This window comes from Rhinolophus hipposideros (genome assembly GCF_964194185.1).
Source record: "Rhinolophus hipposideros genome assembly, chromosome: X".
Taxonomy (NCBI): domain Eukaryota; kingdom Metazoa; phylum Chordata; class Mammalia; order Chiroptera; family Rhinolophidae; genus Rhinolophus; species Rhinolophus hipposideros.
The window spans coordinates 56,139,267-56,165,616 of record NC_138046.1 but is presented as its reverse complement, the minus strand read 5'-3'; the positions used below and the strand labels follow the sequence as shown (position 1 = coordinate 56,165,616).

General features: G+C 41.2%; 2 protein-coding genes across 6 annotated transcripts in view; one reads left to right on the top strand and one right to left on the bottom strand.

Annotated features, from left to right (window-relative positions):
* Window positions 1-4,413, top strand: part of DRP2 (dystrophin related protein 2) — a 40,390-nt gene extending 35,977 nt beyond the window's left edge. For all 5 annotated transcript variants that reach the window (XM_081042614.1, XM_081042612.1, XM_081042613.1 and 2 more), the window contains one exon: window positions 205-4,413. In XM_081042614.1, coding sequence (XP_080898740.1) covers window positions 205-329 — 125 coding nt within the window. In that variant the 3' untranslated portion in view covers window positions 330-4,413. The remainder of the gene's footprint in view (window positions 1-204) is intronic.
* Window positions 4,414-7,450: 3,037 nt separating this feature from the next.
* On the bottom strand, window positions 7,451-26,064 carry TAF7L (TATA-box binding protein associated factor 7 like; the record flags this gene model as incomplete). The annotated part of the gene is made up of 14 exons (XM_081043018.1): window positions 7,451-8,348; window positions 11,495-11,554; window positions 12,712-12,824; window positions 13,022-13,252; window positions 13,690-13,803; window positions 14,136-14,283; window positions 15,086-15,127; window positions 17,855-17,910; window positions 18,143-18,269; window positions 18,954-19,087; window positions 21,669-21,747; window positions 22,560-22,627; window positions 25,167-25,478; window positions 25,830-26,064. 14 exons carry the CDS (start codon window positions 26,062-26,064, stop codon window positions 8,304-8,306), a joined length of 1,764 nt encoding a protein of 587 aa, XP_080899144.1. The 3' UTR covers window positions 7,451-8,303.
* Between the last annotated feature and the right edge of the window lie 286 nt (window positions 26,065-26,350).

The window sequence follows — 26,350 nt, the reverse complement described above, 5'->3', positions numbered from 1 at the left end:
GTCAGGCATGATCGGCTTATTGACTGATTCATTCATTTGTTTATTCTATACATGTACATTGAGCACCTTCCCTTCCCTACACATTGTGCTGGGAAGACACAAATGCTGTGGGTTTGCCCTTCAGCTGGCCACATCCTACCTCGGCCCCATGGCCTCATCCGGGAACCTGTAGTTCTCTCCCCAAATTTCTCTCTTCCAATGCAGATGATGTGGGGTCAAAGAGCCAAGACGTTAGCCTGTGCTTGGAGGACATCATGGAGAAACTCCGCCATGCCTTCCCCAGTGTGCGAAGCTCTGATGTGACTGCCAGCACCCTGCTGGCCTCTTGATGGAGCCAGAGCCCCATCCTGTCACCCATAGTCCTCTCCCAGTTCTGGTCAAAGACTTCCCTCAGCCTTCACCCAACCTTTCCAGTCCCCACTGGCTCCACAATTCTCAGCCAGAGTTATTTGGGCTCTGAGCCGCAGCAGGGATCTGGTGGTATGTGAGGTGGGTGTGTGGGGCCCAGGGGAGACACAAATGCCAGGGGAGGGAGAGGCATGTTTCCTCTGACTCTAGAAATGTGCCCTTCAATCCTCAAGTTTGAGACCAATCCCTCAAGTGCGCTTCTGCTGCAGCCCAGGCGAATAGCACTTGGAGGCTATTCAGACGGGGAGCAGGGAAGCTGCCTTGCGGAGCTAAGCAGTGCCCGCTGGCGCCTTTCCTTCTTCATGGAATCGTGCGATTGGGAAGCCTAATGACCCCAGGGTTCCAGCATTATGAATCCATAGGAGTTAGCCCGACTCTCTGGCCCAACTCAGGGAGGTAAAAGGGTATCCCCGAGACACACCCTCTCCAGCAACGTGCCCCTGAAATCTGGGCAGCATGTGTCACGTTGCTTCAGCTCGAGGGCATATCTCTAGCCATCCTGATGCTACCCAGATGTTGTTTCATCCTCGAATATCTTCAGTTCCTCTGCCTCAGTCCCTGGCAGACCGTCCTCAAGGCGAGAACAGTTCATTCTGATTTCTATTCCCACTTTACATTTGGAAACGTCAAAGGAATACTTATGAGCTTAGATTTTTTCCCCCTGATCCTCCTCTTTCCTGAGGACCTCAGCATCCTGAGAGATTAGCTGAAGCCCCTTGTCTCTTCTAAGTCTGTGCTCCAGCCCTGGGGGAGGGCCAGCTGCTTGCTTAGCAAGGGGGTATTTCCTTGGATGAAGAGGGAAAGCCACCCACTAACCTGGAGGAGTGTGACTGCCCAACCCCCTTGCTTCTTTTAGAAACAGGGCGTGACCTTTGTTCCTTTTAGATTGAATTGGAGGAGGTAGCTGATTGTCCCTAGCTGATCATAAGGCAGGTGCAGCAGGCCACCCTGAATAGCAGCCCCTTCCTAGGAGCCACTGGCCACTTTCCACCCAGGCAACAGCAGGGTCTTTTTGTGTGTAAAACTGTCCTCTCTAACTCTGGAAGGTGAACCCAACCCTCAAACTGCACTAACGCTTCCTAAGCAACATATACCATGATCCCTTTCTCCAGAAACTGTTCCGAGTAGATAGCAGGTGGAGGAGGGCGTGGGCTTGGGAACTTTGAACAGAGTCAGAGCCCACTTAGGCAGCTTTCTATCAAAAGCTTTATAACCTAGACCCCTGCAACTGACTTCATTTGCCTAAGTTTATATACATACATTTCTATCCTACATATCTACTGTCCACTAGTACTCCCCTGGCCTCACTCACACGTTAAATTCTAATAGCTCTTGAAGTACTAATGTTCTGCCTTGCTCTTTGTTAGCCCAAGCCTCTGGTTGAACAGATAGATGCGTCCTGGCTGCTCCCTTGGGATGTCTCTCCATTCATGTTTGGGGTGAGCTGTCTTCAAAACCAAAGCCTATGGCCACAGAGAAATCAAACAGGAAGAGTCACTCTCTTCTCTTCACTCACTCCAAATCCTGTTCCCTTGAGACCTGGGCCTTGGATGAATTTTCCTGGGCTCCCTAAACAATGGTTCAGGTACAAAAATAGAGCAAATCAAGGCTTGACTCACCCCATACAGAAAAGAAGGAAGAAATAGGCTTTTATTATTAGCCTTTGCCAGGCTAATACACAGAGTACATCTTCTACCCCATTCCAGTTCTTAAGTCTGGCTCAGGGCCATAAAGAAAGCTGCGGTTGCCACTGAGGTCAGGAGGGTGTGAGGTGGTCGGGGTGCTGTGTTTTAATGAAGCAGTGGGCCAGTGGGTAGAATTGCTGGGAAACTAGATTTATCTGCTACAGGGGAGGGAGGGCAGCAGCTTGGGTCCAAAAGCCTGGATTGCCTCCTTCTAGAAGCACCAGGGGGCACTAAGCCATAGGTCCAGCGTGTCAGACCTCCTCACAACACGTGCCTTAGTGCTCACGGGGTCTCTGGCAGGAACACTTGGGTATCTGGATGTATGATGAGCAGATGTTAGGGATCAGGCGCACAGCTGGGGCAGCTGCCTGTGAGTGGGGGGAGGCTGTATCCGTAGGGGCCTAGATTGGGGGCAGGAATAGGATAGAAGAAATTTGCTATAGAACAGAGAGCTCAGAGTCTTTGAGGCATGCCTGCTTAAGCCTTAGGAGGGTAGATGTTATGAAACAATCTTTTACCAGGGAAGTCCTGGAAAATCCTTTCTGTAACCTCCACTTTACTCAAGAGATCTTAGGCTGCTGAGGGCCTGTGGCAACTGCAGTGGGCCAGGCATGGGAGGAAAGATGCAGATTTTGTTATGTAGGATTTGTGCTGTAGGTGGACCGAAGCAGCAGGTCAAGAGTTGAATTCCCATTAACACGGTCACAGACATTTTGCGGTCCTGTGTTTACCTTAATGCCCGGGGTGAGCACAGGCATACCTCCTTTTGTTGTACTGCGCTTTACTGCGCTTCACAGATGTTGCGTGTTTTACAAATTGAAGGCAATACTCTCCACCAGCCAAAAGATTGCAACTCCCTTTATTGTGGTGTTCTGGAACCGAACCTGAAATATCTCGAGGTATGCTTGTATGTCACTCAAGTGTGCAGTGACAGTCACTGCAGTATGTGCGGGCAGTTTGCCTGCCACAGTCAGGCACTGGTAAATGGATCCTTGCACACTGTGAAATCAGGGTGGGATTGACTGAGGTGTGTCGTATGTTGTTTGGCATCTGTTATGTGTCGTGTCTCCGAGAGGCCTCGTGTGTGATGCTGTGCAGTTTATGGCCTTGTACTGGAAGTATGGTGAGGGGAGTTGCTGGGTAGGCAACCTGAGGAAAACCTCAGACTTGTGGGGTTAGCATCTGTGATAAAGAATGTGTTTGCTGAGGTTGTTGTCAAACTGTTAGGGAACAGTCAGCATTGATAGGTGATTTATTCTCGGCAGAATCTGATGGAGGCCGAAAAGCCATTATGAGAGTGCCTCTGCTTAAAGCGAGAGCGGAGTGGAGTCATGTTGAGTGGGAAATTGTTAGGGGAGGCTGACTGGCTGTATGGTTTCCTAGGGAGGGCCCTGCCCAGGAGGACATGTGCCCTTCCCTCCAGAATGGAAAGGCTGAAATCTGGGCTCTCAAGTACCCATTTCCTTCAAGGCTCAAAGTTTGAAAATATTTTCTTGCACAGAAAACTTTGAGTTCTCGTGCTCCAGGAACTGGGCTGGCAGACCTGCAGTAATGAGAAACCCTGGGGGCAGACAGAGGCCAATCCTGGGAGATGTTTTGCCTCCAGACTCATTTTAAGGAATGCCCGGACTGCCTGAGGTGTGTGTTTGGGATCTAGGCTCCATATCCACCTTCAGGCTAGTGTTCCTTCAACACACATTCTCACTGGCAGACTTATGGCTTCTGAGAACATTTCAGGCCAAGAAGCTCATCAAACTTCCTTTGACATATGTGATAGATAACCAAGAAAGTAGCTGTCTTAAGAGGAGCAGCCCAAGAGAGAAACTGGGGGCTTTGCTCTAGGGTTATGGAGACTTACTTAGCTGTTCAGTGAGGCACCTGTATCTCTGGGCCTCCCTGCCAAAATCCAGCCCTGGGAACAAAGGAATACTTCAGCTCCTTCTTACTCTTAACACCAACGCTGCTGCGGGAGAAGGAGAGGCTCCAGGCCAGGGCTCGGCTCCCAGCCTCCATCTCCTCCCGCAGCTGCTGCATTTGGGGGGAAGGGACCTGCTGAATGTCCTTGCTGTCCCCAGGGCAGTATTGAGGCCAGACTGAAGCCCACTTTGCTGCTTGCTGGCTGCAAGAACTGGTCACAAGGATGGGAGCTGGAGAAGGGATTCCAAAGAGGTGGTAAGGGTGGTAAATAAGGTCTAGATGTCTGGGAGTAAGGGGCAAGGCTGGAAACAAACTGGTTAACTTTCATTGCCACTCACTGTGGTGCTTGTCCTCTTTCCCTTGGATTGCTTTGAAAAGAATAAATTTGTATTTGTTCACTTTGGTTCCTCTGGTTATACTCTTTGATATCACACATCCTTCCCTGGTCCAACACCTACTGGACCAAAAAGACACCCCACCAGCTGCATCCACCACAGTTACCTGGAGTGGTTGCCTCTTAAGGCTTCACACAAATTAGCTAGTTATCCCATCACGGGATGAGCTCTTTATGGCAATGGTTCTTCAGCACCATCCTCATCAGTCTGGGGAATTTTGTACCACCCTGGAGCAATATGTAAAAAAGGACAATGCAGTGAGTTTCCATAAAGTTACATTTATTCAATTTATATGTCTAGCCCTCACTTAGACTTATATTAAGGATATATATATATATACATACCTATATATCCCTGGTGAATGGGTGGTGATAGTTTTTACAAATGCCGTTTTCTGGCTAAATAAAACTGTCAGTCCTTCTTGCATACCACAAATTTTTCTTTTCTCACCAATCTATAACAGCATTGTCCAATAGAAATATAATGTGAGCCATATTAAAAAATCAAAATAAACAGGTGAAGTTGATCTTAAATATAACAGGTGAAGTTGATCTTAAATATATTTTATTTAACTTAATATATCCAAAATATTTTTTAAATTAAAGTTTATTGGGGTGACGATTGTTAGTAAAGTTACATAGGTTTCAGATGTACAATTCTGTAATACGTCATCTATAAATCCCATTGTGTGTTCAGCACCCAGAGTCAGTTCTCCTTCCATCACCATATATTTGATCCCCCTTACCCTCATCTCCCACCCCCTTCTCCCCCTTACCCTCGTAACCACTAAATTATTGTCTGTGTCTATGAGTTTTTGTTTCTTCATTTGTTTGTCTTGTTCCTTTGTTGTTATAATCAAAATAAAATAATTATTGATGAAATATTTTAGATTCCTTTTTTTTAAACACAGTCTTAGAAATTGTCAAATAGCCTGACAGATTCTGCTGGTAAAGAAACCAGAAACCCACAGAGACCCAGACAATTGATTACTTATAGCAACAGCAAGAGCATGAACAGCAATGGTATCAGCTCTCCGCATCCCTTGTCCCACAGGACAACACTGAAGCAGAAGGGGCCTTGTGACATGCACCGTGGATGGTGGGGCAGCCTGTTGCTGCAGCTAAGCAGTTTTATGGCTTGCAGATGTTCCCTTGGGACTGGGGGGCAGGCAGAAAGTGCCATGACTCTCCAGAATGAGGGACGGGGATGAGGAAACTGCCTCATGGAAGCCTCCCTCAAGATAGGGAGGTGACTGAGAATGATCTTGTGGCAGCTCATGAGACTGCCTATCTTCCTGTGTTCTGGAGGATTACAGGGCATTCCACCCAGGCCCAGGACAGCCTGCAGTTGAGCCTTGCCTATGTGGCCTGTGTGGATAGTGCAAGGTCGTCAAGGTGCTGACACAGCTCAGCCTCCCTACAGAAACCTGGTGTATATTTTATATTTAGCACACATCTCAATACGGACTAGCCGCATGTGAAGTGCTCAAAAGCCACATGTGGCTAGTGGATACCATATTGGACAGTGCAGGTCTGTTAACATGCAAAAGTCAGAATCACTGGGCTATAGATAAAGAAAACCTTATGGGGTATCATCTTTGTGTGTGGGGTGGAGAGGCATGGCAGCAACAAGCCTTGGGGGACTGGAAGGCAGTGGTGAAGCAGTTACTCCAGGATACAATGAGACATGGCAGCAGAGGGAATGGAAGTGTCCTGCAGACACATGAATTTGACCTTACCCCTTCCTGTTGTCTTCCCCCCTGCGTCTCAGCAGAGCTCTGGCTGCTCTTGGGCTGCGGTATCAGGCAGAGGCTGGACAGGGTTCTTCTACCTCTGTCACCCCTGGATGCCACCTGTCACATATATGCCACCCTCACTGGCCTGTCTCTCATGTCCCCAGGGTACTTTTTATGTTTCTATTCCAGTTCCCTGCCTTCTTTCATCTGAAAAGACCTACTGCTTTTCTTCTTCTTCCTTCTTCCTTTCTTCTTCCTTTCTCGTTCTTCTTCTTCCTCTTCTTCTTTTTAGTTTCAGGTGTACAAAACAATGCAATAGACATTTACACCCCTCACAAAGTCATAACCCCCTCCCCCAATCTACTACCCCTCTGAGGAATATAATCAAGAACGTTGTAAAGATTTTGTAGGGGGTCGGATGGGCACTTGTCTTATTAGGGAGACCACTTCATGGACTGTGTAAGGCCTATCTGCTTTTCAAACTCTCCCTCTTCCCCCACTTTCTGCCTCTGACACTCAATTTCTTTTCCCCATTCTCTTTTCATCTTTTAAATTCTGGGTTTCTGGGGGTAAGGGGAAATTGCTTTTTATATCATCTTGATTTTCAAGCTGTCTTCTAACTTCTCTCCTAATCTTGGCTTCATGTTGTTTGCCCTTAACATTTCAATCTCCCTTAGTCCCACTTCTTCCCTGCATTAACCATCAGCTAGTTAGCCCTTCTGTCTTCATCCCTCCTGCATAGGCCCTGCCCATACATGGTGACCTCCTCTTCTCTGCCCTTGGCTTATTAACTTCCACTTGGAATGCGAGCACCAGAAGTGGCAGAGAAAACTTGGGAGTATGTTTCCTAGAGCAGTACCAACTTCATCAATTGGAACCAGACCTGGTCTAGGTGGGCTACTTCCAGAAAGTCCTCAGATGCCTCTTCGTAATAAGCATTATCACCCTTGATTTCCAGATGAGGAAACAGAGGCTCTAAGAGGTGTAGGGACTTGCCCAAGGTGAATGGCAGAGCTGGGGTTCCAACCTTGTGTTTGTTCCACTACAACATAATTTAATACAAATATTGGAGCTGCCATTTTTACCACTTCTCTCTACCCTCTCTCGAAATCCCAATGCTATATGGTTATTACAAGATCATTTGCTTAGATCATTATAAGTTATCCTAAGAGCTCTTTAAAAGGAGCTCCAGCACTGACAGCATTGTGTGGCATTTCCAAATCATAAGAGTTTACTGCTTGTCTCTCCAGTTTCCTTTTGGATATGAGTGCACTCACATCATGTGAGTGGTTTAATAAAGTAATAGCAATCCATTTAAAATGAGGGATTTATTTATTGTTTAAAGAATACAGAGTGGAAAACCTTAACAATACAGCTGAACAAAACAAAACCACACAGGGTTTTTCACAGGCATCTGGTTTTTCCTAACCTTTTCCGATGGGGGTTAGGATGAAGAGGCTCAGAAAGAATAAGGACAACAGCTCAGAATTTCATCTCTGCTCTATTTCCTTCACTGGCAAATAACAACCAGCCACAGTCCTAAAAACACAACAGCGGAATAAAGATAGTGGCAAGAAATCATCCCTGAGCAGGAAAGCAGTCCCTATTACTTGAACAGAGACAGGACACAACCTATTATAGTAGCTGCCGCGAGGTAGGCACTTAAATTCACTGTGGCCAGTCTGAGCCCTTGGTAAAAATGACTTGATTTTGTTCTATGTTTGTTCTATGTTTTGTTCTATGTTTGTTCTATTTTGTTCTACGTTTGTTCTATGTTTTAGGAAATATTTAAAGCAAACAGAAGAATGAAAAGCTAAAACATATGCAAATTAGCTGTATGGCCTTTAGGCTACACTGTCTTTGGCACGCATGGCTAAATCATCTGAAGGCACCCTAGAACAGAGCAATGTAAGTAACCGTCAAATTAAAAAAGAGAAGCAAAGTGTCCTAGTTGAGTTGAGTCTTTAGGTCTACTATTTTTTTTTTTGTATTCTGTCTTTTTCTACATGACTACGAACTTCAAATGTAATTAGTAAAAATGGCTCAGAGAAACATTAAAACGATTCAACATAGGGCAATGAAACAAACAGAAACATGAAATCTCATGCAGTCTTCAGTCTGCATGGGGAATCCAAGGTTTGTGTGCCAGGCTGAAGGCTCCCCTCACTTCTTCAGAAAGTACTTCAGTTTTTTCTGCAGGTAAGAGATCTGTAGGGAGAGAGGCAGAAAAACATGAAATAGTCATCTGAAATCCTAAGTTCCATTATTTGATCCAGAATTTACTTACATGTAACTTTACTAACAATTATCACCCCAATAAACTTTAATTTTAAGAAAAGAATTTACTTATATGAACCAAAAAGAACTACTGTCATTTGGCATTTATAGGGTGATCTTAGTCTCGTGATATTCCAAAGAACAGTGCCCCAGTCAAGGACGCGTACACAGTAATGTGGGCATGACGTTGTCCTCTATTGTGCCAAACTTATAAAAGGAAGCTTTAAAATTGAATATGCTGAAAAAATGAAATAGGCTTGCTGTCCAGAATGTGTACTTCTGGAAAGAGTGTACAGAGGTCACAGCTCAGTGTGGGGGCAATGGAGATGACATCACTGTAGCTATGTTCTAAGAGTCAGAGATAAGGCAGTTGGGAGAACCTCTTGCCTCATTGAACACACTTGGTCTTACACCAGGTCTTAGCTGCTGCTTATTGCCACATTTATGAGACACTTAGAAACCGGTTCAGAGTCCTGACCAATCAGGAGCCTGACGATGTTCTGCTTATCCTGATGTCAGAAGCTCTGAACCTTTTGTGATGTAGGGTTTAATTTTTTTCTGTTTTACTTGAAATGGCAAAGTGATCACTAACACTCAGAGAGGTATACACTGTGTTTGGGACAAAGATGGTTTCTGAGTATTATTCATTGTACATCGCTCCATACCAGTGTGGATTTTTATTCTGCGAAATGAAAAGAATGGAGCCTTACAAAATGATCCTATGCTGCACGCCACCTACCAGAACTGCTATAATTGCCACCTGCAGTAATTTAGAGGCTCTTTTCACTCGGATGCTGACCATGATTATAACCACTGACTGCTCCAGTTCTTTCTCATTTGCGGGCGGTTTCTCCTCCCACCGCCTTCTAAAGGGAGCTTTTCCCCTAGCTTCAGACTTCTTGTTGAACAGTCAAGCTGGCTAACTCATCTATCCCCACAGCTTCAGTGACCATCTCTATGCATGGGCCACTCTCCAATCTCCCATTTTCAAATGCTTCCAAGTCAACATGCTTCTGAATCAACTCATCACCGTCTCCATCCTTCACCCCAATATTCCTCTTCCTGTTGCCTTCATTTCTGTTAGTGACACACCATTTTCTAGTTACCCAGACTTCAGACTCCTCTTTGTTCCCTTTTTTGTCCTGTAAATCCAATCGGTTGCTGAGTTCTGATTCCTTCTATCACTGGCATCTTTCCTCTAATCTTTCCCCACTCTAATTTCTCCTACATACTGCTGGCAGAGAAATCTTCCTGAGCTACTCCCCAAGTAAGAAAAAAAAAAGTTTTGATGGTTCATTATGACCTACATCAAAAATCTAAACTCTTTAGCCTGGCATCACCACCTCTGAGCCATTGTGCATACTACTTTCTACATAAAATGCCCTCCTTTCCCTATCCCCTTATTAAAACCCTACCCACCTTTTGAGGCCCCAAACACCATCTCTCCATGAAGTCTTCCCTAATTCTCATGCACAAAAGTGAGCTCTCATTCCTTTAAATTCCTATCCCTGTCATAAATTTCTCCCCAACTGGAGGCAGAAACTGTTGTAAGCATTTTGTAGCTCCCTGCAGTACCTAGCTTAAAGTAGCACTCAATAAATATACATTGGATAAGTGAGCTAATGTAAAGGGCTCTGAGTGAATAAACTTGACGACTATCTTTCTATGTCGAAAATAAAATTCACCGATACTAACTACTTGCATTAATGGAAACAAAGATATTTAGTGGGAGCTAAAGTGATCTTGACCGTTCACACGACTGTTTATAAGCAGTACTTGGATAAGTGATTTTACGAGGGGAGGGGAATATACAGAACATAAGAATTCCCCTGGCCTTGTTGGATGGGGATGGGGATGGCATCATCTCTAACTTAAGAGACCATGCTAAGCCCATCTTCCTAATTCGAACTCCAGTCTTTTAAAATTGTTACCCTCCACAGTATAAGGTTGGAGTCAGCATACATTTTCTATACAGCTACTTGACCTTCACTTATCACATACTTCCCTCTTCTCTTTTCACTCTGCCCAATTCATTTGATGACTGAATAATATTTCTTTGTAAGGATATACCACATTTTGTTTATCCACATTTTTATTGATATAAATATATATATATATATATATCAATATGTATGTGTACAACCATTACCACAATCACTTTTAGAACATTTTCATTGTGTGTGTGTGTGTGTGTGTGTGTGTGTGTGTGTGTGTGTGTTCGTTCTGGCCCCACTGCCACCACCTCAGTCCAAGTTACCAACTCCTCTCATTAGATTACCACACAGACTCCTAACTGGCTTCCCTGCTTCTAGTCCTGCCCTCCTACAAGCCATTCTCCAGATAAGAATCAGAGTGATCTTTTAAAAGTTTAAGTTAATGTGAGTCTCTTGCTTAAAACTCATCAAGGGCTTCCAATTGCCCTTCAGAATAAAACCCATCCTCCTTACCATGGCTTGCAAAGAACCATACAGTATGGCCTCTGCCTACTTCTCCAACCTTATGTTGTTACTCTCTTCCTTGCTCTAAATACTCCAGAGGTCCTCAAAGAGGTCAAGTTTTCTCCCAATGTGGGACCTGGCATATGCTCCATCCAAGAAGCTCTTCATCCCCTCTTTGCCTGGACTTACACTTCTTTCTCAACCTAAACATAACTTCCTCAGAAAGGCTGATCATGACGCCCCCACACACACAGCTGTATTCAGGACTCTATTCAAGTAACACCAGTGACTTTTTCTCCTTCATAGCACTTCTTTACGATTAGCACCTTTAAATTTGTATACTAATTTGTTTACTGTCAATCTTCCCTGCTAGACTGTTAGCTCCATGAGGACAAATATTGTATGTGTCTTATGTCTTATTCAACATTGTATGTATATCCAAGGCTTTTCTCATAATAGGCATTCAATATCGTTAAATGAGTGAATTTTCACAAAGACTTTGTTGCAACCTGCTACCCTCATTTAGAAGAGTTGGCCACTACCATTCCTGGAAAGAACAGCCAGAAATGAGATTGAGGGTAGGGTGGGGTATTCTTTGTATCAAAGGTTTTCTGGTTGATTTGATAACACACTTCTTACCTGCTCATCTTTTTGTTTTTCCTGTAACTTAAGCTGCTCCAGCACAGAATATAAATGATTCTGGAAAACAAATTGTATAAATGATGAATCCTGAGCCTCAAAAAAAAAAAATAAAGAACCAGGAGAGACAAAGAGTTTGGCAAGTCATTTGATAAGTAAGAAAACTGTCAGTTGTAACAAACGAGCACTCTTTTGAAAGGATTTAGTGTATAAAAACAGCACCCACTAACTACAAGACCACTGATTTGATTTTATATACCCTACACAGCATTTTGTTTCTTGTCCTAAAATAAATGGTTGGGAGGCCTTTTTCTAGTTTAGCACAAATCCTTTGACTATGGTGAACTATTTAAAAAGCTGTCTTGGAATTTTGTACTGACTCCTTCATTTCCCTGCACTAGTGCAGAATATTACTATTCCTAATTAGTACTGCATGCAACAACAATCATAGATGTGTGCCCACATCTATTATCTCACTTGGTTATTCTAAAAGACAACACTTTAAACAGGTATAGTCTCATGTCAACTTGCTCTTCTTCAATGACTACAGCTTTACAGAAAATGAAATCTGGCAAGGAATTCTCCAGATGCTTCAGAATTTCCTTCACTATAAAGGGAAAAGCAAACATGGAGTAAATATTAATTTTCCTTTTGTTGAAATGTGTGTTAATAAAATGTGTATTTATAAAAATAAAGCAAGATATTTATTCTTGTTCAAGCATGCATCATAAAATTTAAAAATAAATTTAGTTAATTCTCTTTCACTACAATGAATACATTTTGGCACAAACAACAGGGTTCAATCTATGCCCTGCCATTTACTGTGGTCCTTGGCAAGTTACTTAACCTCTCTGAATTCCAATTCCTTATCTATAAAATGGGAATAGTGACCATACCTATATTACAGGGATATGAGGATGAAATGAGATGATACATGTAAAATGCTCAGCTCTTTATGTGCCTTTCACATAGGAAATGCTCGATACTGGCAACGATTATCTCGAGTCTCCTGGTCCTTTCCCTAAAACTGCTTATATGAGATGATGAAAATGACTCAGCTAAAAGGAAATACGCCTATTATTAGGGGTTTCTAAGAAGTTGTTTAGGTTCGTGAATGAACAAGAATGCTGCACAGAGATGACTTAAGTGGAAACACAAAGATGGAATTTTGAAAGTAAGATACCAAGATATCTTTATACCAGCCAACAAGTATTTACCTTGAGTGTCAGGTTTTCCACTTTCCTGATGAGATCTTTCTGTCTTTGTTCTTTGCACCGAACCTGTTGGAGCTTTTTCTCAAAGTAATGAATCTGCTTCTGAATTTCCATGACTAATAGAGATAGACAGAAACTTTATGTATCTAAACATAGCCTAAGCTAGCAGATAGAGTTTCAAACCAATTAAAAGTCCACTACACATCTAAACAATAACTTCTCAAACTTAGCCTTGCATCTAAAGTGTGTTTAAAGCCAATCTTTAGCACTGCCACCTACTCTCTCCCACTTTTTGTTTTTTCTTCTAACTTACCTATTGAACTGGCTCCTTCCTTTGATTCATACTGGCCATATTCAACTAACTTGGCCTGTAGCTCCCTTTGCAGATTCTCTTCATGACAGTCTTCCTCTTCGTCCTCATAATCATAATCATCCACTTTATCATCGTCGTCGTCATCATCATCATCATCCTCATCATCATCCTCATCCTCATCATCACTGTTACTGGTGGACTGACTGGAGCTCTCCCGAAATATACCATATTCTATTGGTTTTAAATAAGAAGAAGATGAAACTAACTGCAACTTTTCAAATGACTCCCACTCCAGTTGCAATTACATCCCTTCCCCTCAAGTTTCCTAGGCAACCAATGAATTTTATAAATAATTTGTCTCATAGGAAGATTATTCCCTTCAAAAAGCAAGGACAGGAAATGCACAACACTGTAATAATGTTCATTCAAGTACTCGATGATCAAGATATTTAGAGAATCTAAGGGCCCATAGGAATTTAGACTACCAGGGATTGATGGGATATTAGAACCCCTATCTAAAACCACTAAAGTACTGAGGGACCAATAAGAGGAAAGAGGGGCAAAGACATCCTTTTTCTGTGATTAGCATGTGAATCTATGGAGAATGGTCTTAAACACAGTCAACACCTTCCCTCTCTGAAGCTCCTGCTTTGCCTTTATTAATGTACCTGATGAGCTATGACCCTGCTCATAGCTACTTGTGCCGGAGGATATCTCAAAGCTTGGAATGAAGCCTTCACTTTCTATCTCCTTGGTTTCACCTTCAATAACGACTTCCCATCCTGATAGAAGAGGCAGTCAAGGAAAAAGCAGAAAGGAGAAGGCACCATTGAAAAGAAAGAGGATCTCTGGCTGAAAGTGCTATTTAATTGAGTCCAAATTCAGGCCATTCGTATCTGGATTCCTAGTAGGGAGAAGTGCCTTATATTGGATTACACAAGTAAATAAATTTCTATTACATGAATTTACTGTTCCTAGCTAGAAAGTAACATTTGCAAAAGTCTTAAGTTCTACACATTAAAATTGGCACACAAATACCAGAAGTGAGGGCTTGTCAGTAAGTGCATATGGGGTGGAGCACACTACACAGAACATATTTAGTATAAAAGGATACGGGCACTGACAGCTTCAGTATCTGAACACAGCAGTCTTTTCACTTCCTTTTCTACATCAGGAGAGTCAATGTACTGAACCAGAGTAGGGGAAGGGAGATCACCAGTAATGTCATCTAACACTCTGTGTTTTGCAGGGCTGTCCTTTTCCTGCACACAAAGAAATTCAAATAATTAGCCCTCTTTAATATATCCATCCAGCCAAATTTATACTTTAAGTAATGCTATTTATGAAGGAATCTTTGACTAGAAGCTAGATTTTTGTACAGTAAGCTTATTTTCCCCCAAAATTACTTGCGACATTTAATCTTTTCAATCTGCAACTCTGTGTTAAAGACCTCTCTCCGAGGTGCAACCTTTAGGCCTCAGTTATTAATTATTTGCCCTGACCCATATTGGAAAAGAACTATAATTCCTCATTTATTTTTTAGAAGTAATTTGGCTTAAAAATCCAACTTCCCAGATTCCACTTCCCCACATCTTTATTATTAGAGATTTTCCTATAAAAACTGGGCCTTAGCTACATGTCCTCCCTTAAATCCTGTTTTACACAATTATCTCCACAGCAACCGATTCGTCATGCCACAAATAGAAGACAGAACTTTGAAGGGGAATAAGCAATTGCAAACAACTGCTGGTAAAAGTGAACCCTTTTAAGAAATGGCTTCCAAGAAATGGCTTTTTAAATAAGTATCAGAGGAAAAAAGCAGATTAGAATACACAGGGTCACTGGCCAAATTGTATCTTTTCCTCTATGAGTCGTCAGACATTAAACAACGAATTCATTTTTCAGCGAATCAAATTCAGTGTATGTGTATGGGAGTGGGGGTTAGAGGTGAGAAGGAAGGCTTGAAAATAACCTTTATGATTTCTTTGTTTTGTTTGCAATTAATGAGCTATGAAATAAAACACACTAAGGTCAAACAATAAAGTCATATTATGACTGCTCTACCTCAGTAAAGCTGACTTCTTCCACTTCTTTGAAATCAACCAGCTATGAAATAAAACATAATAAACAATAAGGTTATAGCATGAGTTTCCTACTTCACTAAAGCTTAAAGAGTTCTAAAACTATTCTTAACCTAGGTTTACATTTAGTAGGCACTCAATGAATGCTGTTGACTGACAATATTGACTCAACATAGTAAAGATGTCACTTCTTCCCAAATTAATCTCTAGGTTTAATACAATTCCTATAAAAATCCCAACACGTTTTCGATAGACATAGACAAACTTATTCTAAAGTTTCTATGAAAAGGTGCGAGCTCCACAATAGTTAAAAAAAAATCTTGACAAAGAAAAATAAAGTGAGAACAGTTTTCTTTATTTCAAGACTTACTATATAGCTACATTGTGATATCAGTGGAGGGAGCAACACATAGATTAATGGAACACAACAGGGAACCCAGAAAAAGACTCACACAAATATGCCCAACCGGTTTCTGACAAAGGTACAAAAACAATACAATTGAAGGATAGCCTTTTTTTTTTTTTAACAAATGGAACTGGAGCAATTGGACAAGACAAAAAAAATGACCTTGAACTAAACCCACCTTTTACAAAAATTAACTCAAAAATGGATTGCAGGATTAAATGTAAAATGTAAAACTTTTAGAAAATAAGAAATTGGTAAAAATTTTCATGATCAGGGCTAGGCAAAGAGTTCATAAAAGTGACACAAAGTGCAAGATCCTTAAAAGGAAAAAATCAAGAAACTGGATCTCATCAAGCAAAAAACTTTTGCTCTTTGAAATACCCTGTGAAGAAAATGAAAGGACCAGCTACAGACTGGGAGAAAATATTTGCAAACCAGATAGCTGACAAAGGACTAGTATTCAGAAAATAAAAAAGAACTCTCAAAACTCAACAATTTAAAAAAATCCATTTACAAAATGGGCGAAAGGCATGAACAGACATTCCACTGAGTGGTTATACATATGGCAAATAAGCACATGAGAGGATATTTAACATCATTAGCCATCAGGGAAATGCAAATTAATACTGCAATGAGATCACTACACATCTGTCAGAATGGCTAAAGTAAAAAATAGCAACAACATCTAATGCTGGAGAGACTATAGAGAAGTTGGATCACACATACATTGCTGGTGAGAATGTAAAATGGTACAGCCACTCTGCAAAACAGTCTGGTCGCTTCTTATAAAACTAAACATGCAACTACCATATGACCCAGCAATCACACTCCTGGGCATTTATCCCAAATAAATGAATACTTAGGTTCACACAAAAACCTGCTCACAGTTTTATTTAAAATAGTCAAAAAATGGAAACAACCCAGAGGTCTTCCAACAGGTGAATGGATAAACAAACTGTGGTACATTTATACCATGAAATACTACTCTGGCAATAAAAGGATATGAACTATTGATACATGCAACAACTTACACAGATCTTAAGGAAATTATGCTGAAAAAAGCCAGTCTCAAATGTTATACATTGTATAATTCCATTTATATGACATTCTCAAAATGGCAAATTAGAGAAATGGAGAACATGTTAGTGATTGCCAGGGTTCTGGGGCTATAGGATAGGTGGGAGGTGAGTGTGGCTGTAAAAGGGCAAGATGAGGGGTCCTTGCAGTAACAGAACTGTTTAGTATCTTTACTATCTAGGTGAATACACTTACACATGGAATAAAACTGCAAAGAGCTAAACACACACACACAGGAGTACAAGTACAACTGGAAAAATCTGAATAAGATTGGTGAATTGTTGTTGCAATCTTTTTCATCTTATGGCAGAATAGTATTCCATTGTGTTTATTCACCAGATCCTGAGATTATCATACTAAGCGAAATAAGTCAGACAGAAAAAGTCGAGAACCATATGACTTCACTCATATGTGGGATATAAAACTGAAAGCAAACAAAGGAACAACACAAACAAATGAAGAAACAAAAACTCATAGACACAGACAATAGTTTAGGGGTTACCAGACGGGAGAGGGGGGAGGGAGGTGGTAGAAGAGGGTAAACGGGATCAAATATATGGTTATAGAAAGAGAACTGACATTGTGGTGAACACACAATGTGATATATAGATGATGTGTTACACAATTGTACACCTGAAACCTATGTAACTTTACTAACCATTGTCACCCCAATAAACTTTGATTAAAAAAAAAAGATTGGTGAATTGTAATAAAGTCAATTTCCTGTTTGTGATATTGTACTATAATTTTGCAAAAAATTACAATGGGCAAAACTGGGTAAAAGTTACATGGTATCTCTTTTATTTCTTACAACTGCATGCGAATCTACAATTATTTTAAACTGAAAAGTTGAATTAAAAAAAGAAGCAGCTAAGCCACAGTGCTCGTGTAGCTTGCCCGAGGTTCTACAAGTCTGAGGCGAGGTGAGGAACATAACCACAATTCCCAATTCTCAGGTTTTGAATGGGTTCTCTTTAAAGCTAGATCTTGCAATTGAAAACTAAAAGTATCAGCAGAAGTTTCAAATTCAAGACACATCCAGATCCCTAAAGGACTATCTTATAATCTCCAGGATCAGATCTGTTTTCCTTTGCTATATATTCCCAATTGCTAACCACAGTGCCTAGCATTTAGCTCACATTCAATAAACATTTACTGGACATACAAATGAATGAACAGATTAATCCCCAACTGACTGTCTCCCTTTCCCCCCGACTCATAATCATTTCCCAATCCACCTAGTAGACAAACAACTAGTATGCAACTAACCTTTTTTGTTGTTTTGCGGAACCTTTTCTTTCTGACATTCTTAAGTGGTGGAGTAACTAAAATAAATTCAACATGGTGAAACATATGTAAGATTGATGGTAGTCACATATCTATCTGAATTGGATAAGGAGAAAGGTCATGTTATAAACTACTGGCTCATGATATGACTCATTCCTTTAAGAGTGCCTGGATGCCTAATGAACCAAACACCTAAGTGTGGCTCACGAGTAATTAGGATTCAGCAGATAAACGTAGTTAGCCAGAATGAGCAAGAGGCCGGTGACTTACTGCCATGCTTCCAGGCATATTTTTTCAGTCTCTCCTTTTTATTTTTCCCCGTTACTTTAAGATCAGCAGAAGCAACTGGTTGTTCCGGAGAAGAGTGGACATCACCATCAGTGGTGCACACAAGCATCTACATTTAACAAAGACAAACAAGTTGACTATGGCCACAAATCTTGAGTTAGTAATGAATCGTGATCATTCTTACCACCCGAAATCCAGGAGCATAGAAGTAAGGAGAGTATTACTTAGCATTTGCAGAAAACCAAGTATTATGTACATTCATATTCATTCTCTCTCTCTCTCTCTTTCTCTCTTGGCAGCACTGTATGTGGACTCTGAGTGGGTTTTTTTTGTTGTTGTTGTTTTTGTTTTAGCTCGAGTGCTTACTACTGCAAAAGGAATATGTTGAAAACAAATATATCTTAGCATTTTGATTTTTAAAGGAAACAAGAAGTCAACAGTAGAGATGGTGAATAAGAACCAGTGTAAACCTCCACAGTTAACAGCACACTGCTTTAGCAGAATGTTCAGAAGAAAATCCCAGATGCTCATAATGTTCAAATAATTCAAGTCACTATAAATGGCAAAAAGGAGGCTCTAAAAGCTATTTGGATAAAGTAAAGTAGTGAAAAGTTATGGATCAAACACGAAACCAGAACACGCCATTGTATTCCTGTGCAACTGAATTCGAAATTAGAAATGACAGGCAGCCATTCACCAAGCGGAAAGGAACACTGAAAGGAAGAGAAAAGGAGGGAGAAAGGGATTCATGCAAGGATGGGAGAGGTAGAAGGTTAAGAAAACTCATCCATACCTGGGAAATATCTGCCATTTTATAAAAGATTTTGTTATCAAGAGTTTTCAGGCTTCCAATAACGCACGGCAAGTCAACCAGCTTAGCATTTAGTGAGACATCTTCCACCTCAACAATCGCGTGACGTTTGTCAGCTGAAGAGAAGCAGGAAAGATCAAAGTTGAAATCTTCCCAATGTACTCTTAATCCTACTAGGGTTTGAATAATGTAGACTTGTGTGGGACAGACTAGTTTTTCAGTGAAATCTACTAATTCTCATAATGCTAGAATTGTACACACCAGTAGTAACTCCCCAGAGAAAAGAAGGCAGAGTATATGGAGCTCTTTTTTCCCAGTTTATGTCACTTGATTTCCTGGTAAAGATTGTGAACTAAATGTGGATAAAATGGTAAATGTTTCACTCTCATCCTGAAAGGCAAACTACATTCATTCAAACCCGTTCATGTTTACACCATAAGAAGCATTCAATTGTGTCATTGTACACGGATGTTTTCAAAGGATCGGGTGAGGGAAGGGTTGATCCTAGAACAGTGCTAATACGTCTCAAGTTATAACCTCTACTTAGCTTCACAAAGATAAAATTCTACACAAAAGCCATATACTGAAACACACACACACACACACACACAGAGGGTGCCCAAAAAAGGTATATACATTTTAAGAAAGGAAAAAACTGTATTAAAATTGTAATACTCAATATATACTGATAGCAAAAGATGAATACAAGTCACGTTTGACTTCTGCAATGACAAGAGATGCTCATAGTGGTGACCATCAGCGCAATTTTAATACAGTTTTTTCCTTAAAATGTATATACATTTTTGGCACCCTCCGGGGTGTGTGTGTGTGTGTGTGTGTGTACATATATACACACATATATGTAAATATATACACATATACATATATGTGATCAAAAATATGGTGAATGGTGAATGTTTAAATTTTTAAAATTATTACAGTAAAAGACACACTGCCATTAATCCCCCTCAAAATACTCCCCCTCGCTTCAAACACACTTATCCAATTGTTCTTGCCACTTTCTGAAGCAGTTCTGGAAGTCCTCTTTCGTGTCTCTAGTTGCGCTCTCGTGGCTGCCTCGATGTCCTGAAGCAATTCAAACCGTTTACCTTTCATGGTCATTTTGACTTTGGGGAAGAGCCAGAAGTCACATGGTGCCAGATCCATCTGGCAAAGAAGGTGGATGAGGACACACCATAATGTTTTTGACAGAAATTGCCATGCCAGAAGTGATGTGTGACACGGAGCCTTCCCATTGCAATCAAAGACTACAGTGAATGCAGCTGCCGAGTGCCATCCAATAAAAAGAGAGGGATCTTCAAGATGGAAAGCGGCACATCAAACTTTAATAACAGTGTGTGACAAGTTTCAACTAGTTCAGTGCAGTCAGTTGGGTGTGAGATACGGTTGAGAGAAGGTGTGTTTTAAAGTGTGCAGTAAATCATCCTCCATCATGACAATGCTCCGTGTCACACATCGCTTCTGGTATGGCAATTTCTGTCAAATAAAAACATTACGGTGTGTCCCCATCCACCTTATTCACTGGATCTGGCACTATACCACTTCTGGCTCTTCACCAAAGTCAAAATGATTCAGGACATCGAGGCAGCCACAACAGTGCAACTAAAGACACTTACAAAAGAGGGCTTCCAGAACTGCTTCAGAAAGTGGCAAGAACAATGGGATAATTGTGTTCAAAGTGAGGGGGAGTATTTTGAGGAGGATAAATGGCAATGTGTCTTTTACTGTAACAATTCTTTTATTTAAATATTCACCATATTGTTTGATCACACCTTGTGTGTGTGTGTATATATACATATATATATTATACTGACATATACATATGTATATATACATATATACATATATACATATACATATCCATATATATATCCATATATATATTATACTGACAACTCTGCATCCTGCTCCGATGTCTCAAACATAGACACCTTTTGAGGATTGAAGTGTAATATTCTAATAGTAAATGAAAAAAAGAAAGGTGCCAAACCATGTTTGACACGATGTTTTTTCTGTAGATTAACTTTAAAAACAGATTATTTAAATGTTGGTATTACGCATAAAAGTTTTGTCTGTAAGGAAACAAAAGGAGAAACGGTTATTATCAGTTATCTTTAGCACTGATGTTGGGGTACTGTAAAAAAGAGGTTCACTCCTCCTTTTGAACCTTACTGTTTTATTTGAATTTTCTAGCCATGAACTTGTATTACCCTTTTAAAAAAATGTCAATAAGGGCTACTTGAATGGTGAGATAATGGGCCATTTTTAATTTTCTTCTTTATATACTGTTCCGTATTTTAAAAAGCTAATAAATGTGATTGAAACAAGAAAAAGGTATGTCACCTTTGTAAACAAAGAATAGTACATTCATTTGTTATTCCCCTGGATAGTCAGAAGCTTGTTTGGAGGAGACAATCAGCAGGATGCAAATCCCACAGTTGACCCCCAAATTCTTCCTATACACACTATGACAACTACCTCAAGTTATATAATATCTACTTCCTTTCCTCTTAAAAAAAGAGATGGGGGTGACTTAATCCTCTCTTAGAGTCCACCAAGACAGAGACCACATTTTATTCTTGGTCACATCCTTAGTATCAAGTATAGCACCTGGCACATAGCGATCTATCAGTAAATTACTGTTCAATGTATGTTGAATGCATATTCACTACTTACAAGATAAGTCAATTTTCAGCTTATCTTTCATGTGATCATTTCCGGAACGTATCATCTCCCTGACCGCAGAAGCATGTTCCTAAAAAGGAGGTAAATTGACAAATCAGAAGGATGAATTATCTATTTAGAAGCTAATAGAATATATATGTCAGAAACAGTCCTCCTTAAATAAAGCCTTAAACCTTCCAAACGTTAGGAACAGTGCCATTTCCCACGAGATACCATGCATTGTGAAAGTCAATTTAGGATGAGACTGACATTAACCTCATGGTTGTCTTTTAGTAGCTACAGTTAATGCCTTCTCCCGGCTCTATATTCCTGCCTCACACTGCTGTCCTTCAGTTGTAGTTGCTAAGGAAATGCTTAGTTGCAGTTTACTGCGTATTAACCCTAATTGGAGAAATAGCTTTCTGAAGTCCATCCTTAATATAGCTTTCATAACTAAATAACTAAATAACACTTGAATACAGGTCTCAATGGGGGAAGAGAACCTAACACAATATTGAGATGAGCTTCAAGAGCCTTGCAGGGTGATGAATTTGCAGGACACAGTGCTGGTCCCTCTCACTGCCCCTTTTGAGGTAACAGAAAGGATTTTAGAAGAGTCTTATCTTGACTGTCCAGTGAATAGGCTGTTAGTGTCTGTGGTAAATGACTGAAGCCATCATCATCACAACTATTAGTCAGGAAATCAACCCACAGGATAGGTGGTATGTACAAGACAAAAGAAGTGCTGCTAATTGAGGAAGGGGTGCTTAATAGAATATGATTCCTGGAAAACAAATGTTCTCAGTTTTTATAGCCTACCTTAAACAGAAATGCTACAGAATCCAAGCAGATCTAATACTTACGCACTGAAGATATTTGCTCTGAGATACAAAGGTTTCTTACCCGAGGCAGACGCAATATAAACTGGCTCTCAGGTTCAATAGGAGGTTCACGCTGGCTTTTACTCGTCTCTTGTTTTTGAGTTCATGAAAACAAAAACAAAACCAACAGAAAGTCAACAACACTCCTCTTGCTTCCTCTGCTGACCATTTCTGGTAGTACTGGTTAAATTATACATGATCTTGCCCATAACCTTCACTGGAATGGTGCGTGTACACTTCTGAAATACCTTAATTGACATAACTTTATTATTTCTAAAAGTCACTCTATCTCCCCTCCAATATGTGCATATTTTCCAAAATTAATCCAAATAAAATGAGAATAAATGAACTCAGAGCTGTTATGAAACATGATTCATTAGTCTTTTTAGTGATATTCTTAGGCTCTCAGGTAAAGGACTACATACAATTCTCCAATACAGTGGGGGCTACGGAAGCAAACTATATATCTCTGCAGGGAAGAGTGCCAACCAAAGGCCGAAATCAACCCCAAAACTACTGGCAGAAATGTTCTGATGACTAGAAGGAAACTAGAGCTTAATTTTCAATATTTCATTCACCTTAACAGATTGGTAGGAATTGAACAAGCCCATGCAAGAGCAGGCAGCTTTTTATGACTTTACAGCCAGCATAAAGAGCTCCGAGCTACCTTGGGAAAAGTCCAGTTCTTATGACTGGGATATCTACATGAGTACACCTAACTTCATGGGACACACGCATTCCTGAAGGGTGATAGGAAAGAATGTAAAATCCAATTTGATTTATTCATTCCTAACACTTACTGCATGCATTCTATGTGAAGCTACTACATTGAGTGTGTTAGCTCTATTATTTCGTTTAATCCTCACAACCACCACTTATTCAAAATACCCCTAAAAGCTATTTAAGAGAATCCTAAGATTGATCCATATACCGGATGCCAAAAAAATGCATACAAGTGGACACTTTGGTCAATGTTGCTCAAGCAGTTCACCGTAATCAGAAGTGTCTGGGCACTGACGGTAACCACTCTGAGCACTTCTTGTCATTGCAGAAGTCAAATGTCACTTGTATTTATCTTTTGTTATCGATATATATTGAGTATTATAATTTTAATACAGTCTTCCTTTCTTAAAATGTGTATACAGTTTTTGGCACCCTCTGTATATATAAAATAACACAGCAAAGTGAATAATCTCCTCCAAGGTAAACATTATTTTTCACCTTATTTTCCATCTATTTGGGATATATCTGAAGTGGCTTGCATTTTGGGTTTTAGGGCCCACACTTCTGAGGAAATTTGTTTTCTTCTCAACAGGGGAAAAAAGGCAATGTATATGTAACCTGACAAAGTTTTCTTATGTTCTAAGAACATTATATTATACACCAAGTTATAAAATCTTGTATTTTAAATTAATGTACAGCTCCTAATACTCTGTAAACCATTAACCTGGGCTCTGAGTTTTGAATTTGGATATCACTGAAACCTTTCATGAAAAACACATACAAGTAAGTCTGAGACCTTATTACGGTGAAATCACTCACTAGTTATGATTTCAGTCCTTTAGTATGACTCCAGAAACTAACAGAAAGGCATAGAAAGCACAAGAGAGGTCAGCAGTGGAAAAGCAGACACCCAGGATGAGAGAGAGTTAAAAAAAGAGAAAGGGAGAGATTATTTGTGATAATCATTTCTTCCTGCTTCATACACACACACACACACACACACACACACACGAGATACAAACATAAAGAGGAAAGTTAATTAAAATAAAGCAAATTAAATTTAAAATCTTTGGGCTGGGAACATTGCATAGCAGAACAAAGGGTAACAAATACTTAAGGTTGGAAGCAGAAATATAGATTACTTGAAGAACTAGCAGCTGAGCAAGATTTTATCAGATCAGTTGTAACTTTTAGATTTCTCAGCAGAACTAAAACTAGGGCATTTTGTTCATTTCAATGCCTTTCTGACAACTCCTCTCTTATGAAAGAAATAATGTAAATATGGAAACTATTTCAGAGAAGGGGGACAACCCTGGTTGAAATCAGTTTTTAATATTTAAACAATTTTTTTTACCTGCATTTTCCCAATGAACTGGTTGGTTGTATCATACTTAAGGCATTCGCGTTTTGTTTGTTTTTTTTTTCCCAGCAAGCACTCTTTGATAGCTACTTAAATGAACGGGACCGCTCTCCACCATTCACAACCTCCTCGGTTCCATCTCGCGTCGGTGGAATTAGATTTAGAATTAGAATTATAGCTGGCTGAAAGGCGCCTAACAGCATGCTCCAGGCAGCGCAAGGCAGCACCAGCCAAAATGGGCATTTTCTTAACTTCATAGCCGTTAGCGGCAGTTTGGAGGCGATGACCACGCCATCCTCATCCCAGGAGCACCGAGCTTCCAAAGGCAAAATCCAACTCCTAAACTTTGATCACATTTCCCTGGAAAGCCAAGGGGTCCCAGCCTCCGCACCTCACAGTCCAGGCACGCAGGGAAGAGCAGCAGCACAGTGCGAAGGCTCAGGGCAGTGAACTGAGAGCGCTCTGCCCGTCCCGGGCCGACTCACCTGCAATTCCGCCGACTCGCGCCGGTACCTGAAAGGCCGCGCAGGGTGTGGGGGGACTCACCTCTCTGCCCCGGGTGTTCCGGCGGGGGCGCGAGTGGGCTCCCGGGGCGCGAGTGGGCTCCCGGTCCGCGGACCGTGGGGACCGCCGGCTGCGCCGCGACAGGTAGAAGCCGCGCACACCGCCCCTCCCCGCTTCGCCACGCCTCCGCGGCCGCCGGGCCCAGCGCACAGGCTGATAGGCTCGCGGCGGCGGCCAGTTTGCCTCGTGCCGGAGTGGAAAGGCTCGAAGGGCGTTGAGCATGGCGGCGATTCGATCGCTTGGGGACCTCGCAAAACAAGGCATCAGAACAAATTCCCTTGACACAGGGACAACCTTCGGAGCGACCACAGGACTTTTACCAGTAAAAGGGGTGCCCACATTCAATTGTTCCTCAAATCCGTTAGGTTGGACCGTGTTGTCCCCAGGCAAGGCGACCCCACCTGGTGACAAATACGCCGCCGCTCAAACCCATTAAATAACTAGAATCCGCGCCCAAACTACTCTAACATATTAGCAGCTCCCTGTCCTCCACAGTCTTTCTCTCACATCTTTTAGACTGGCACACAAGATACACCACTTATTTCTCCTAACAGGGATCGCGCAGTTCAAATAAACTTATAACAGTTCTCTTCTCCCAAAGAATATCTTTAACTTGAGTGTGTGTGAAAACGTAAAGCCACTTACTTATCCCTTCCAGTAAGTTTCCTGGAGGAGATCTGGCAGCAACTTGGGCGCCTTCGTTGGCAGGAGTTCGGGGGCCTTGATTGCTGGCAGTTTGGGTGCCGGGATCATCGGCAGTTTCAGTTCCACCGTCTACAAGAATTTGAGGTTCTTCGAAACTCACTGCTTCTGATGTTGAAGTTGTTGGTGCTGAATCTCTTTCTGATAGATCGAAGAGCCGTCCCTCAGGGAACTCCATGATCTACCTTGTTGAGGCTGCAAAATGGCGACCGGTTCAGTCATGTGACCTAAAAGGTTCCCGAACTTTCGTAACGTGAGGTCGAAGGTATTCTTCTTAAAGACATAGGAATAATATTAGACATTACGGGTGCCCATTAGAGATTATAGCCGTGAAGTCTCTACTGCCTAACATTTATGTAAACTTAATTGTAAGGGATATTTTTGGAAGACTAATTATTGTACAATCATTTTTTCTGGAAAAGTGATTGTTTTTCATTCAGTGAAGCTAAACTATCAAAGCTCCA